Source organism: Aptenodytes patagonicus, chromosome 1 (assembly GCF_965638725.1).
Source record: "Aptenodytes patagonicus chromosome 1, bAptPat1.pri.cur, whole genome shotgun sequence".
Taxonomy (NCBI): Eukaryota; Metazoa; Chordata; class Aves; order Sphenisciformes; family Spheniscidae; genus Aptenodytes; species Aptenodytes patagonicus.
Genome location: NC_134949.1, coordinates 167,323,926 through 167,336,503, shown reverse-complemented (window position 1 = coordinate 167,336,503; position 12,578 = coordinate 167,323,926). Strand labels below are relative to the sequence as shown.

The 12,578-nt window shown below is 42.6% G+C and overlaps 1 protein-coding gene across 5 annotated transcripts in view; it reads left to right on the top strand.

The window, feature by feature from the left end:
- FARP1 (FERM, ARH/RhoGEF and pleckstrin domain protein 1) overlaps positions 1-12,578 on the top strand; it is a 215,737-nt gene that overhangs the window by 196,802 nt on the left and 6,357 nt on the right. For all 5 annotated transcript variants that reach the window (XM_076361931.1, XM_076361921.1, XM_076361913.1 and 2 more), the window contains 7 exons: positions 271-352; positions 3,056-3,293; positions 5,606-5,736; positions 8,582-8,650; positions 10,631-10,720; positions 11,843-11,925; positions 12,283-12,395. In XM_076361931.1, the coding sequence (XP_076218046.1) occupies positions 271-352; positions 3,056-3,293; positions 5,606-5,736; positions 8,582-8,650; positions 10,631-10,720; positions 11,843-11,925; positions 12,283-12,395 (806 nt within the window). The remainder of the gene's footprint in view (positions 1-270; positions 353-3,055; positions 3,294-5,605; positions 5,737-8,581; positions 8,651-10,630; positions 10,721-11,842; positions 11,926-12,282; positions 12,396-12,578) is intronic.

The window sequence follows — 12,578 nt, the reverse complement described above, 5'->3', positions numbered from 1 at the left end:
AAAAATGCTAGCAATTTTCTTTAAAAGTCTAATGCTTCTGTTAAGTGCCTGCCCTCTCTGCTGTTAGGAGTGCAAGCCAGGCTGGGTGAGAGGTGTACTGTACCTGGGAATTACATGCCCGTCAGGAAGAGTCCTCACACGCTCCCGAGCGAAGGAGCATGGGGGTCAGGGTTTTAAAAGAAATGAGCTATTGAGTTCCTTTCTGTGCTTATAAGTGATTATGCGGTTTTATTGCGTGACTGAAGCGTGTGATATTTCTGTTGCTGACAGGGAAGGCCGCTCTAATGCTCACATTAAAGGAGATTACCAAAGAATCGGAGATGTTATGCTAAAGAACATTCAGAGTATGAAGGTAGGAATGATTCTATAACTATTAAGCTTTGACACGGATTAACATTAGCATGCTTTTCATTTTCATATGATGTTGCTACTTGTGCTGGTTTTTGCCAATTGTAATCAAGGCTTATGCTATAAAGGTTTCCTTTGATGAAGTAGCAAGCGTTTGGTGAGCCCTGAGATTTCAGAATCACAAGCTGATTTTAAATTGTCCAGCCCCTTTCCTCAGTCCACTCTCCAAATATAGGAATAACGAACACAAAAGTTAGGAACATTTCATTTCCAGTTCTTTTTTTCTTTCAAATAAGAAGGCAAAACATCGGAATTTGTATGGCTGAAGAGACTGTTCAGATGCCGAGTGTGCCTACTTGTGCATGCAAATGTACATGTTCAGATATTGCAGGAGTAGTGACCATAACCTGGATATTGATTTGATTTGGGAAACTTGTATTTGTGCACTATGGTGCCAAGTTAGATGAAAGGTTTTTGAATAAATGTGAATAATTTCTTTTGATCCCTTTAAAGCTAAAAGCAAAAATACATGTATGAAGTGTAAATCTAGGTGTAACGTTCAGCAGACTTTGCACCTGTTCTTAGTCTGGCCAGAGTAGTATTTTTGATGCTCTGTGTTACTGAACAAACAGCATGGACGGTAGGCAAGGGAGCCTGTGAAAACCCCACGGACTTTTACAGCATGGATGGGTAACACGCAGCTCACCTTATTAATGTAGCTATGCATCCAGGTCAGTGTGTGGCAAAACATGGCACTGCACCTTCGGCATGTGGATCTCAAAGTGCTTTCGAAAATATCCGATAAATCTTTCCTTGGTGATTGCCACTTCGGCATTCTGCAGTTAGTAAATGGAGCAGCCTTGAGTCCTTGGCTGGAGGAAAGGGCAGTTCAATCTTTACAGCTCTCCTGAGATGTTAGTTAGTACTAGGCATATCTTAAAGAAGGACAGAGAGAGATGAAGAGAGGTTAAGTGACGTGCAAGTGATTATACAGCAAATCAGAAAAAGAGAATGTAGAAATCTTGATTTACAGTCCCCAACACAGACAGCTTTGTCACCAATAAGGTGGCCTTACCCTTTCTGCAATGTACTTAGCAGGAACTGCTTTTTGCCCTCAAGACACAATTCAGAGGCATTGGAAGAAATGCAGGGGGGACTTTTCTACCTCCATCCCTGCTCTCAAGAAGTACGCACCTTTTCACAAACAGTTTTTGGAATCTCGGCTTCTGACAGACTCTGCTTCTGTTCTTAGTACCTTGCAACATTGAATTGTCTGTCCTTCATCGTCTGCAGGTCCTTCTGTGGCACTAGTTTAATGGCAGCGTACAGTCCTCACTGTAACTTAGACCTGTCAGTGTGCTTTCACCTTCGCCATTCTCCCTTTCCCGTTAGAGGATTTTGTTCTCTTTGCTTTGACAACCGCCACCACTGATAAGCACAGATATTTGGAGGAAGGAGCCAAAGCCCAGTTTGACTTAAAGAACTGCACTGGAAATAATGAAGTTAGTTAAAACTCTACATATTTATCATAAGACCTGTTAAAAGACCTGAAAACTGACACTCCTTGTTTAATTAACATAGGAAAGAGGTTAAGAGCAAGTAATTAATGGGCAGCCTCCGTAGTATTCCAGAGGGTCTGCTGTGTCTTTGCTTGAGTTACAGGCTTGTAAAATGAATATGCAGTGTATAGAAGAAGTGGCTTGGCTGTAGGGAAGGTATATTTCTGGTAAGGATGTCACAAATCACAGGAGAGAGGGAGTCAATGGGAAATGTGTCAAAAAGCACGAGCTTTAGATTAAGCCAAACTGACCTCTGAAGTCCATTCAGCATCACATTCAGTTTCTTTTTGTTGCTGGTTAATATTCTGCCATGTACTGGGAGACTTTATTTGGCTGCTCAGAGAAGCTCTGTGCATCCTGAAGAACCAGTTTACCTTTTCCAAAACACAAATGAAGCCCCGGTGTTAATTGGTCAAAAAACTACTGCTGAATTGTTTTAAATGGGAATCGTGAATGCCTGGGATACTGGGACCTAAATGAAGTTACATATTTCATGCAAACCTCATTCACTTGCTGGTGCATAACTCCCCTGCTGCCAGCGGGATCATCTTAGAGACTGCACTAAGGAGAAGAGGACGTAATCCAAGGATGAAGAACTCTTAACATACCCATTTCTGTCGGACAGCTCCTCTATTTTTGCGTTTGTTCAGATTCCCAGGAGATGCAACTTCTCGTTAATAACAGGGGAGCAGAAGCTAGAAGTCCATTTGCCTGCATCTCAGTTCCCCAGAAGCACCTAAGGGAACTGGGGCAATTAAATCCCTTCATCCTCCTAGAAAATCCCATTTTGTTTCCTAGCTCTGCATTCGCATTGTCTAGCTCTCTCCCTGTTGCACCTACTTGCATGAGCTATATTCGTGTAATCTCCTTGCCTTTGGATTTCTCACTGATATCAGACTTAGTTTTGTTGACTCATGTACTTTTGTTTCACAGGGAATGCAGAGGGGGAGGGAGTGTGTACTTCAAACGAGTAATGCCATTTCTCCTTTTCAAGTGAATATCAGAACCGTGTGTTGCACAGTGATTTTGTTTGCAAAATCCCAAATGCTGTGCTATTTGGATTTTTTTATTGGAATAGGTTTGGGCTGAGTCATGTCTCAGTGATCGCTAATAGCTCTATCACATGCTCTTTTCTTTATGCATATAAGCAACTGACAATTCACCTGTGGAAGCACAATGAGATTTTAATGGAGTTGGAGAACGGGATCAAGAACTCTCGCAAGCTGGAGACCTTTTGCAGGGATTTTGAGCTACAGAAAGTCTGCTACTTGCCTCTCAATACCTTCCTTCTCAGACCTTTACACAGGCTTATGCACTACAAGCAGATAATGGAGAGGCTTTGCAAACACTACCCACCAAGCCACGTAGACTTCAGGGATTCGAGAGGTAAGTAAGAGAAAAGACACCAATTCCTGGAGCTGGGGAATGGCATCCAAATCCATTAGAGGTGCATGGCTGGACAAAAAAAAAAAAAAAAATTTTTTTAAGCCTATGTTGAAAGAGGATTGAGTTGCAACATCAAGCACTCAGAAGACCAGAAATGGTAGGGTTAAGGTTGCTCTTGTACACACATTATGCCACAGTCTAGACAAGTACTTGGAAGAGCAATCTGTTGGGGGTTATTAAACACACAGAAATGACACACAGTTCAGGAAGTCGCTTGAACTGAAAACAGTGGGGAGATTGGGAGAGAGCACAGGAAACATACCATATGTGCTTGTCTTGTTCCTAGCTTTCCCTAGAGATCCGCTAGGAACACAGAATATTGGCCCAGGTGAACCCTTGGTCTGACCCAGTATGGCTGCTGTTATTGTATCTTTAAGTGTTATTTGTCTTTTTTCCAGACATACAGTTTGCTCTATTACCGTTTCCATGATTTGTTTCAGGAACTCAAAGCTGCCAACATGGGGTTTTTTCCAAATGTGAAGAAATTTTCCTCCTGTAGTTTGAACTCACTGCCTGCTATTTTTTTTTTGTCCTCCTTCCTTACCCCCGTCCCCCACCCCCGTTGTAAGCTATCTACATTTAAAGATAACTGTTATCTATACAGTTAGCACTCAGCGCAGATCCACAGAAGGACTTGGGGAGGGAGCAATGCTTGGCATGACTGCTCCCAGCTGTAAGGAGTTAGCTGGCTAAGTTCCCTTAGATGCCATGCAATGAGACCCACAGCAGGCAACGCACAAAATGCAGAGGTAACTTGACCTGTAGCAATAGGAAGTGCCACAGAGGTCTGTGGCAGTGAAGTGCTGCGTGACACAGATGTTTGCCTAAACATAGCTACTGCCTGAATGATCTCAAGGAATGCAGCGAGTAGTGCCTTCATTTCTTTTAGCCAAGGCTAGATGATGATGATGATGATGTGTCCATTCCCACCTCCCCAGAGAGTGCAGCAGCCATCAAGGTTTGATTCCTGCTCCACTTTTGAAATGGATACGAACACAGGATTCAGTGGTGAAAATAAGAGAGCATGAGCAGGACAGTATGACTCGGGGACACCATCACTCTGGGATCAGTCTCTTCCTAAGGTGTTTGCAGATTTTTGCTAAAGGTCAGAGTGTAAAGGAAGCAAAAAAAATGGGAGATGCGGATGTGAATCCCAGCGAAGAGCACAGGTCTCCCACTAACAAGTGGATGAACTGTGCACTAAGCAATGATGTTAAGAAGAAAGAACCACTGTTACTGTTCCCTTGGCTGTATTTTTTTTAACACAAGTGGCTGTAACTGCTCTTCTAGCACTAAAGTCAGTCAATCAGGGTCTTTGGCCCATTCAGAGACTGCCCGTCCGTTTAGGTGTATCAAGGTTGGTGCTCATATACATGGTGGCACAGGGAGCCAGTCCACGAGCTGGTCCCCCAGAAAACATCAAGTGGTGAAGTGATTTTCAGCTTAGTTCCCCGGGTTGACCTACTGCCTTGTTAGCACAGCAAAAAGACAAGATACGGGAAGCAAATGGGCAGCAGCCTGCACTTGGTTTGGCTTCTGCTGCTGCAGAGTGGGACTTTGTAGTGCCTGCCTCCTCCTGTATCCCACCTGATCCTTCTTCACACAGCAAAAATCCCCTTCAACAATGGAGATTTTCCTTAGGAAAAGCATGCCCAGGTGTTAGGTCATTCGTTGTTGGCAGTGTCTTTGGAGAGAATGAAGTAGAGCCGTGATGCAAGTCAGCAACATGCAGCCCTTCCAGCTGTTCTCATTGCTGGGACTGAGGACAAACCTCAGGATTACCGGGTTTACTGTCTGAGATGATACAATAAATGACACTGCCACTTCCTGGTGTTTTCAAATATGGACCTGACCCAGTGTGTTGCAGGCTGGGGAAAAAAAGCATTTTTTTCAAGCATATAGAAGATCCCTAGATTAATTGGAGATGTAGGAAATGAAATCCTTTAGGAGAACCCATTCATTGGTGCTCTGAATTGACTCAAGTATTCCTGCAAAGTTTTTTGTGGCTAAAATAGAGCAAACTTTTGGTTGAGGAAATAGACTGTCTCTTCATTACAACGCTCTGTCCTCAGTAAGATGATGTCCAGAGTTGGTGCTGTTTTTAGTCTGCCCGTGTGGGTTTACACTGTGAGGGAAAAGGGTAACACAAGGAAGGTGATGTTCTTGAGCTGGGTGCTGCAGACAAAAGCCATCTTTCTTTTTGAACATTCTTCTAAGTTTTTAATACGCATTTTATGGTTTTGTCCATCTAGCTGCTTTGGCTGAGATTTCTGAAATGGTGGCTCAGCTCCATGGCAATATGATAAAGATGGAGAACTTCCAGAAGCTGCATGAACTCAAGAAAGACTTGATAGGCATAGACAATCTGGTGATCCCAGGAAGGGTAAGTAGCAGAGTTGTGATAAAGGTCTGATACAATTTCAAAGCATTAGGTATGTTTTAGAAACCTGTTTCTTAGGAGCAGCTGTGAAATTGCCTTTCCTCATATGAACCTTTTTCTCTCATGAAAAACTATCAAATGTAAACATAATAATACCATAGAAAACAGGAGCCTTTGAAGTGGGAAGAAGCAATCATCTTTATCACCTTTTTACTGATTTTATTAGGTTTATCTTATGTATAGATTTAGATGGTTGTAGGCAATTCCAAATATCTATTACAACAGAGGCAGTAAAAATGTAATATTTATCACAGTGTTCAGAGCTTGAGCAATTGCACATTTCCTCATTTCTTGCTGCCCTTAATTTTTTTTTCCAACCCTCGATGCTAGAGCATAGCAGATTAAAGGAAAGTACGACATTTGTGCTGGAGGACCTTCAGCCCTTTTACGATGCCTAGCTTTGAAGGCATCATGGCCCTGGGGACAAGCAGTCTCTTTAGTCTACATGTGATGTTAGGCAATAATTTCTGAGCCAGCGTTGCCTTAAGTAAACACTTTTAATTGTGTTATAAAAATATCTCTTTCTCACTTGTCATGCTTTTTTAAAAACGGAGGCTTATTTCAGAATAAATGAGCCTCAGGGTAGTATTTGTAGCCTTTTTTACTTTTCTGTGTGCACATACCTGTGCGTGCAAACTTGAGAGTTGTCTGTTGTTGAAGTAATTTTCTCCCCACTCCCCTGACTTTTGTGTGTAATACACAAAAACGGTACTTGCGGCAACTGAAATGCCGGGGGAAATGCATTGCTAGACTGTTCTCGCCCTTTATGCATTTCTGGGAAACAGCTTGGAAAAAAAGATGAGTTTTGCATTGACCTACAAATATGGCAGTGCTTGAACTTGCCCTGCAGCCCGGCCATCCAGCCCTGACGCGCTCCTGCAGGCTGGCCGGACCACCGCTCCCCGAGAGCCGCAGCCTGGGGTCTGCTTGCCAGGCAGTGTCCGTGTCTGCTGCCACAGCGGGGTTGTGGCAGAGAGGCGGCTTGCTGAGCTCTCTAGGGTCTAGTTCATTTAAGGATTCAAACGTTTAGAAAAAGGGATTTGAAGTTGATGTGCCATTGGGAAGGCAGCACTGAGCACGGGTATTTCTCGATTTGTGGCTGTTCCCCACTTCCTCACTTGGCCTCTTCCCTGTCTCCCAAGCAGCTGTCACGGCTCATGCCTCCTTCCAGTGATCCACAGACCGTTCACTTCCTTGGCAAGCCCCTCAGGACATTTCACAGCCTGTGTATCTCTCTATCACATGAAATTAAACGCTGTCATCGGTTGTTTCTGCTACCCTATTCTATTTAAAGACCGAGCAGTCTTCCTCTCCTAGGAAGTTCACGAAAAAGGCAGACGGGGGGCAAAGGTTGTTCGCCTGCCAAGGCAAAAAGCATTGGTCACCACGCTCTGGCACATGCCCAAGATGTTGCTGCTTCCAGCCCTTTGGCCGCTTTTCTGGCTCAGCGGCTGAAGTCCCTGCCCCAGTGCAGTACTGTCACAAAGGTGGTTGAACTCCACGTCTCAGAGAAGTCTCACGTTAGGCCAGTGATTCAGCTGTCCTAGAGGAGGCTGTAGGTAACCATCCTCTTCACGTTGTCCCAGACTCTCTGCTGCCACTGGGCTGGTTCCTGTATTGGACATTAAAACATCCTGTCGTCGGCTGTGCTTGCGGATTGCAATGACCTGCAGCTCTTGATTCGTGCGTTCACACGGCGCTTGCCGTGGTGGTGCTAAGCCTGCTAATGACCATTAGGTGGTACTGTATAAATAGTAATTATGATTAATGTTCTTTGGCGGCCAACAACAGCTTCCAGCGGCCTCTCTGGTAGCATGAGCTTACCGCGATATAGGGATAACCACCTCTAGCCACTTTTTCCACCCCTTAGTTAGTCCCTACGCAATGCGGGTAGGGGGACTGGACACATGACAGCAACCCTAAGGCGACCGGAGTCTGTCTCTGAACAGATTAATCTTCGACAGCCAGTTCATTGCTAAGCTGCAGGTGATTCTGATGCTTTTTGTGCCCCTTGCATGCACAACTGTGAGTAGAATGACCTTCAAAAGACTGTAATAAATAAATATAAACCTCTTGGCAGAAGCTGGAGGGAGTGACTGAAAAATGATATTTTCATGGGTCTCAGATAGGTGGAAGGGTGAGTTACGGTATAGTTCACAGTAAGCCCAGGAAATCCAGCGTTTTGAAAGTTTCAGATGTGCTACTTTTCCTATAATTCCATCCCTAAACATTCTTAAACAGTTTGATCTGAATTAATGTACTGTATTATATGACATGGATGCTACTAGGATAACTCACACTGCCAGACAAATTTCCTTCTTTTTCTGCTGCTGATGGTGATGTTGATTTGTGTAGCTGATTTTACACCTCGGTGAAGAGCTGCGCATGCCACATGCACAACAGAAGCTTGCCAGTGGCTAACCAATAACATACAGGCCAACTTACCGTTAGTTTTTACATCATTTGTAACATGAAAAATACTCATTCAAAACTGATGAAAGAGGGAGCTGTCTGAAGGAATCAACGTTAGGTAAAGAAAATTTTGCTTAGCTGAATTTTCTTAAAATGAATGAAAGACTATGAAGGAGTTTACCCTAAAGACCATTACAAAGGGAAAGAAATTATCCTATAAATAAGATTTTCAACATGTTTAATAAAGAAAATAGAAAGTCTTGGTGACTGATAGACAAGTCAGTCCTATGAGCAAGTAGTCATATTTATGTTTGCATAATAAAAAATCATCATCTTTGCAGAAGGTACATATTTGTTTTGTATTTGTTTCCCACAGGAGTTCATTAGACTGGGCAGTCTTAGTAAGTTGTCTGGAAAAGGTTTACAGCAAAGGATGTTCTTCCTGGTAAGCAAGAAGACAGTTTTTCTGCGTATAATTAAATGTAACTATAGGCAACTATTAGGCATACTGTTAGACTCGAATTGTGAATTACAGTAAGTATTTTTAAACAGCCTTATTTAAGGTAACATAACACATCACCTGTGTAGCTGGTTGTTAAGAACTTATGATTCTGTCCAAACCCAATATTCTCTTTGTAACTGCTTCTTACAAAGATAAAACTATTTATTTTTATATGACACTGTAAATATCACGATAAAATAATACCTCCTAGCACATTGTCTTAAATAAAAGCAGAGTTGTCATAAAATGAAAAGTGGCGCCAGGGTTAGTGATCGTGTCCAGAAAAGAAGATGAAGAGTAACTCCTGGTGATATGAACGATAATCCACATAATGCTCTCAGGACACATTTACAGAGCCACGTTTCTCCACAAACCATCCAGTTTCAGCCCACGAGTGCCCAGCATGTTGAAGGACCTGCCTTTACCTGGAGATACATTTTGTAGCCCTTGCACTAGGAAAGGTTATCTCCTCCCACCATCACTCGCAGCGTTTTCAGGTTACGGTGATCCCACGCGGTCTCCGATCCACAAGAGCCAATGGAACCAGATGGTTCCTCCTCTCTTCTCTTCCCGGCCAGCTAACTTGCTCCCAGGCCCCCCATCCTGCTGCTGCTCAGCCCCTGGGTGCCGGGGCACTGGGATGCCCGGCAAAGTGCATAGATATTCTAGTCCAGTGTTACAGGGCAAAACATTAAAGAGTCAATGCGGTGTGGCAGGAAAATACTTCCTTGGCTTCTTGTATGCAAAAGGTGAAGACAGTGGGTGTGTAGAAAAGCTTGTGAGTGTGCTAGGTTTTACAAGGTGTTTGACATTTAATCTTTTAAATGAGCCAAAGATACAACTGCTAAATCTACCTGGGTAGGATTATCCTCTGCCTTTAAAGGCACTAAAGAGGAAGCCTAATGAATACGGTGCGTATTTTCTTGCATACCACAATTTTTGTTACCAGATGATGCTTTGATATTATACTTGTATAAAATGTTAAAAAGTTGAGACTAGACTCTCAAGTCAGTTGCTCGCGCTGTCAAATAAATCTTTGGTCTGTCTCAAGCACCAGAATCTTTTTGGAGGTAAAATCCCAGGTCAGTATTCTGGGACTCCAAATACGTGTGTAATCATTGGCAAAATTAAATCCCCCTCTAGTGGCTGATCCACATAGCTTCGTGAATTATTGCTATTGGATTGTGGACGTCTGTGGTGAGAGCTCTCTTTCACACCACAGAGTATGATTTTCTTGATGCAACTGTCTGGTTTGAGAAAAACATCCTTTGACCTAGGTGGCACAGTGAAAATATGCCGTTTGTTTTATGGCAACAAAATGCAGCCGGTCATTTGACATGCTTTCGACAACTGCTGTTACATGCAGGAAGCTCTACAAGTTGAGATACTCAAGTCTTTTCACCTTGATATTTCTAACCTGAAGCCATCTACCTTAAAACAGGTCTCCCAGCTTCCTTCTGAATACGGGAGATAGCCACTTACTTCGTAAGAGTTAAGTTGGACACACCTCTCTCAGGCACGCTTGCTTATCTTTCCACACAAATCAGAAGAAAATACAGGTGAAACACACTTACCTTCGATAGCTTCAAAGCGCAGCAGAGTGTGAAACGTGCTACCTGGTTTCACTGCTGTTGTGGCTTGTTAGTTCTGACCCAGAGATCGCAAAGGAAATATTAGAAGGCATCAAAAGCTATCCAGTGGAAAATTGGGGGAACATGCCTGAGACTAGCTGGGAAGGAAGGCAGGGAAAATGACAGGTGCTAATACTAGGTACTGGAATATTGTGAAAGCCAGTATTTTGTTTTCATGCATATAAATAATCGGCCAGTACTGGCTAGCTCTCCCATATTTACCATTCTGATTTCTTTTTGCACGTACATACATGCCGACATCATTCTAATAATGCTTATTCTTGCTTTTTAGTTTAACGATATCTTGTTGTACACAAGTAGAGGCCTGACAGCATCAAATCAGTTTAAAGTCCACGGGCATCTTCCGCTGTATGGCATGACAGTAAGTATTGTGAGAACTTCAGGGATTCATGCTTAAATGGCCAATTTGGGGTCCCATCTTAATTGCTTGATGAATTTCTGCTGGACTGAAAGCAGCAGCAAAGGGCTGTTCTCCGATTCAGAGAAGTTGTGGTTACATTCTGCAGTGCCTGATGGGGCTGTGTTGGGTTCGGCACGTGTTCAAGCAGCCTTCTACACAAAGGTGTTTATATAGCAAAAGTGGGGAGAAAAAAGGCATTTTGAGGGGCAGCTTCCTCACAGTGCAAACTTCTCATGAGATGAGTTCTTTATTTTTTTAAGCCATAAATTTAACCATGATTCTGACAAGTAATTCATCACCAATTGCTTATAGACACACTGTGCAAGGCAAGTAAACAGTAGCGACAATCTAATTTCTATAAAAAAACATTTCCTAATGTTTTCAGCTCTGTATCTGAAAGCCAAAGTAGTGGGAAACTGGCAGCAATATGTCATTTGGAGCTCTTGTTGCAATTCTTCTGGAAAACAGCCAATTCGAGCCAATAGCACCTGGTTACCTCGTCTTTCTATATGATTTCAAAAATATTTTTTGCCAGTTTCAAAACACTTTCATTCCCCCCATTATTTTCCTTGGAACTTCTCGTGGGTTTGTATCTATTCCAAACTGTTTTCCTGAGAACTGAGTTAGGTAATCACTACCACAGTAACCGAATTTCTCTAAACACCTGCGAGGCTTCAAGTTTTATCTAGTGTTTCTAGGAATCTACTCAATTATTGATGTCCGTTTGGCATGGACTTGTTCACAACAGAACTGTGCTATGCTGCAGTGTCCAGAGCACTCCCAGCCTTCAACATATCCTTTTGTATGACGAATCACTCTGATAAAAATACCACTATTTTCCTCTTTTTTTTTGATACAAAGCAGACAAAGCCATGCTTTTGGTTTAAGAGGTTATTGCAGAACTTACTGTTTCTCCAAATTGCAAGCCACCATTTTTTCTCAATACCTAGCTCGAAATTGTTGTTGTGAACGCTTCTCTTAGTTTTCTGTTCCCCAGTGGTAAGAGCTCGTTCAGTTCACTCTTTTACCTGAAGAAATATGTACTTTCTGCAATCTGACTGCATTTGGGCTTTTATCTCTCAGATAGAAGAAAGTGAAGAGGAATGGGGGGTTCCTCATTGTCTAACACTACGAGGTCAACACCAGTCCATCGTTGTTGCTGCAAGGTAATTCAGTGGAGACAACATACATGTGTAAACTGTATTTCTCTGCAGCTTTCACAGTGGGACAGATAGAAAAGCAGGGAGGCATCATTTTGTTTGGATTTGCTCCTAACCCAATTTCAAAGGTATATTCTTTTGTGAAAGCCACTTGTTAAAAAAAAAAAAAAAAAAAGTGAATGGGGCAAAATGGAGTGGCAATTGTGCAAGTCAGAACCAAAACTAAGTTATTGGGAAAAAACCCTAGCATCTTGTGTCTGAATTTGTTTATTTAAATTAAAAGTAAGCTCAGCTTGTGACTATTTCTTAGAGTTTGCTTTCAGTCTGTATGAAGGTGAATAAAACCTGAATTTTCGTTGTTAGTACCCGTGCTGAAATGGACAAATGGACTGAGGACATTCAGATGGCGATAGACCTGGCAGAGAAAAGCAGTGGCCCTGCCCCAGAGTTACTGGCTAGCAGCCCACCCGACAATAGTAAGTAAATGCTAGAGAGTAGGTTTTATTCACTTTCCTCAGTATGATTGGTGATCGCTTCTAAGCAAAGTGGTGAAAAATGCTGGCCACAGGTCAAACTGATACATTTGAAGTTGATTTTTATATATATACACACATGTATATTTATATATATGCCATTTTAATGTTCTTGTTGATGTTAGC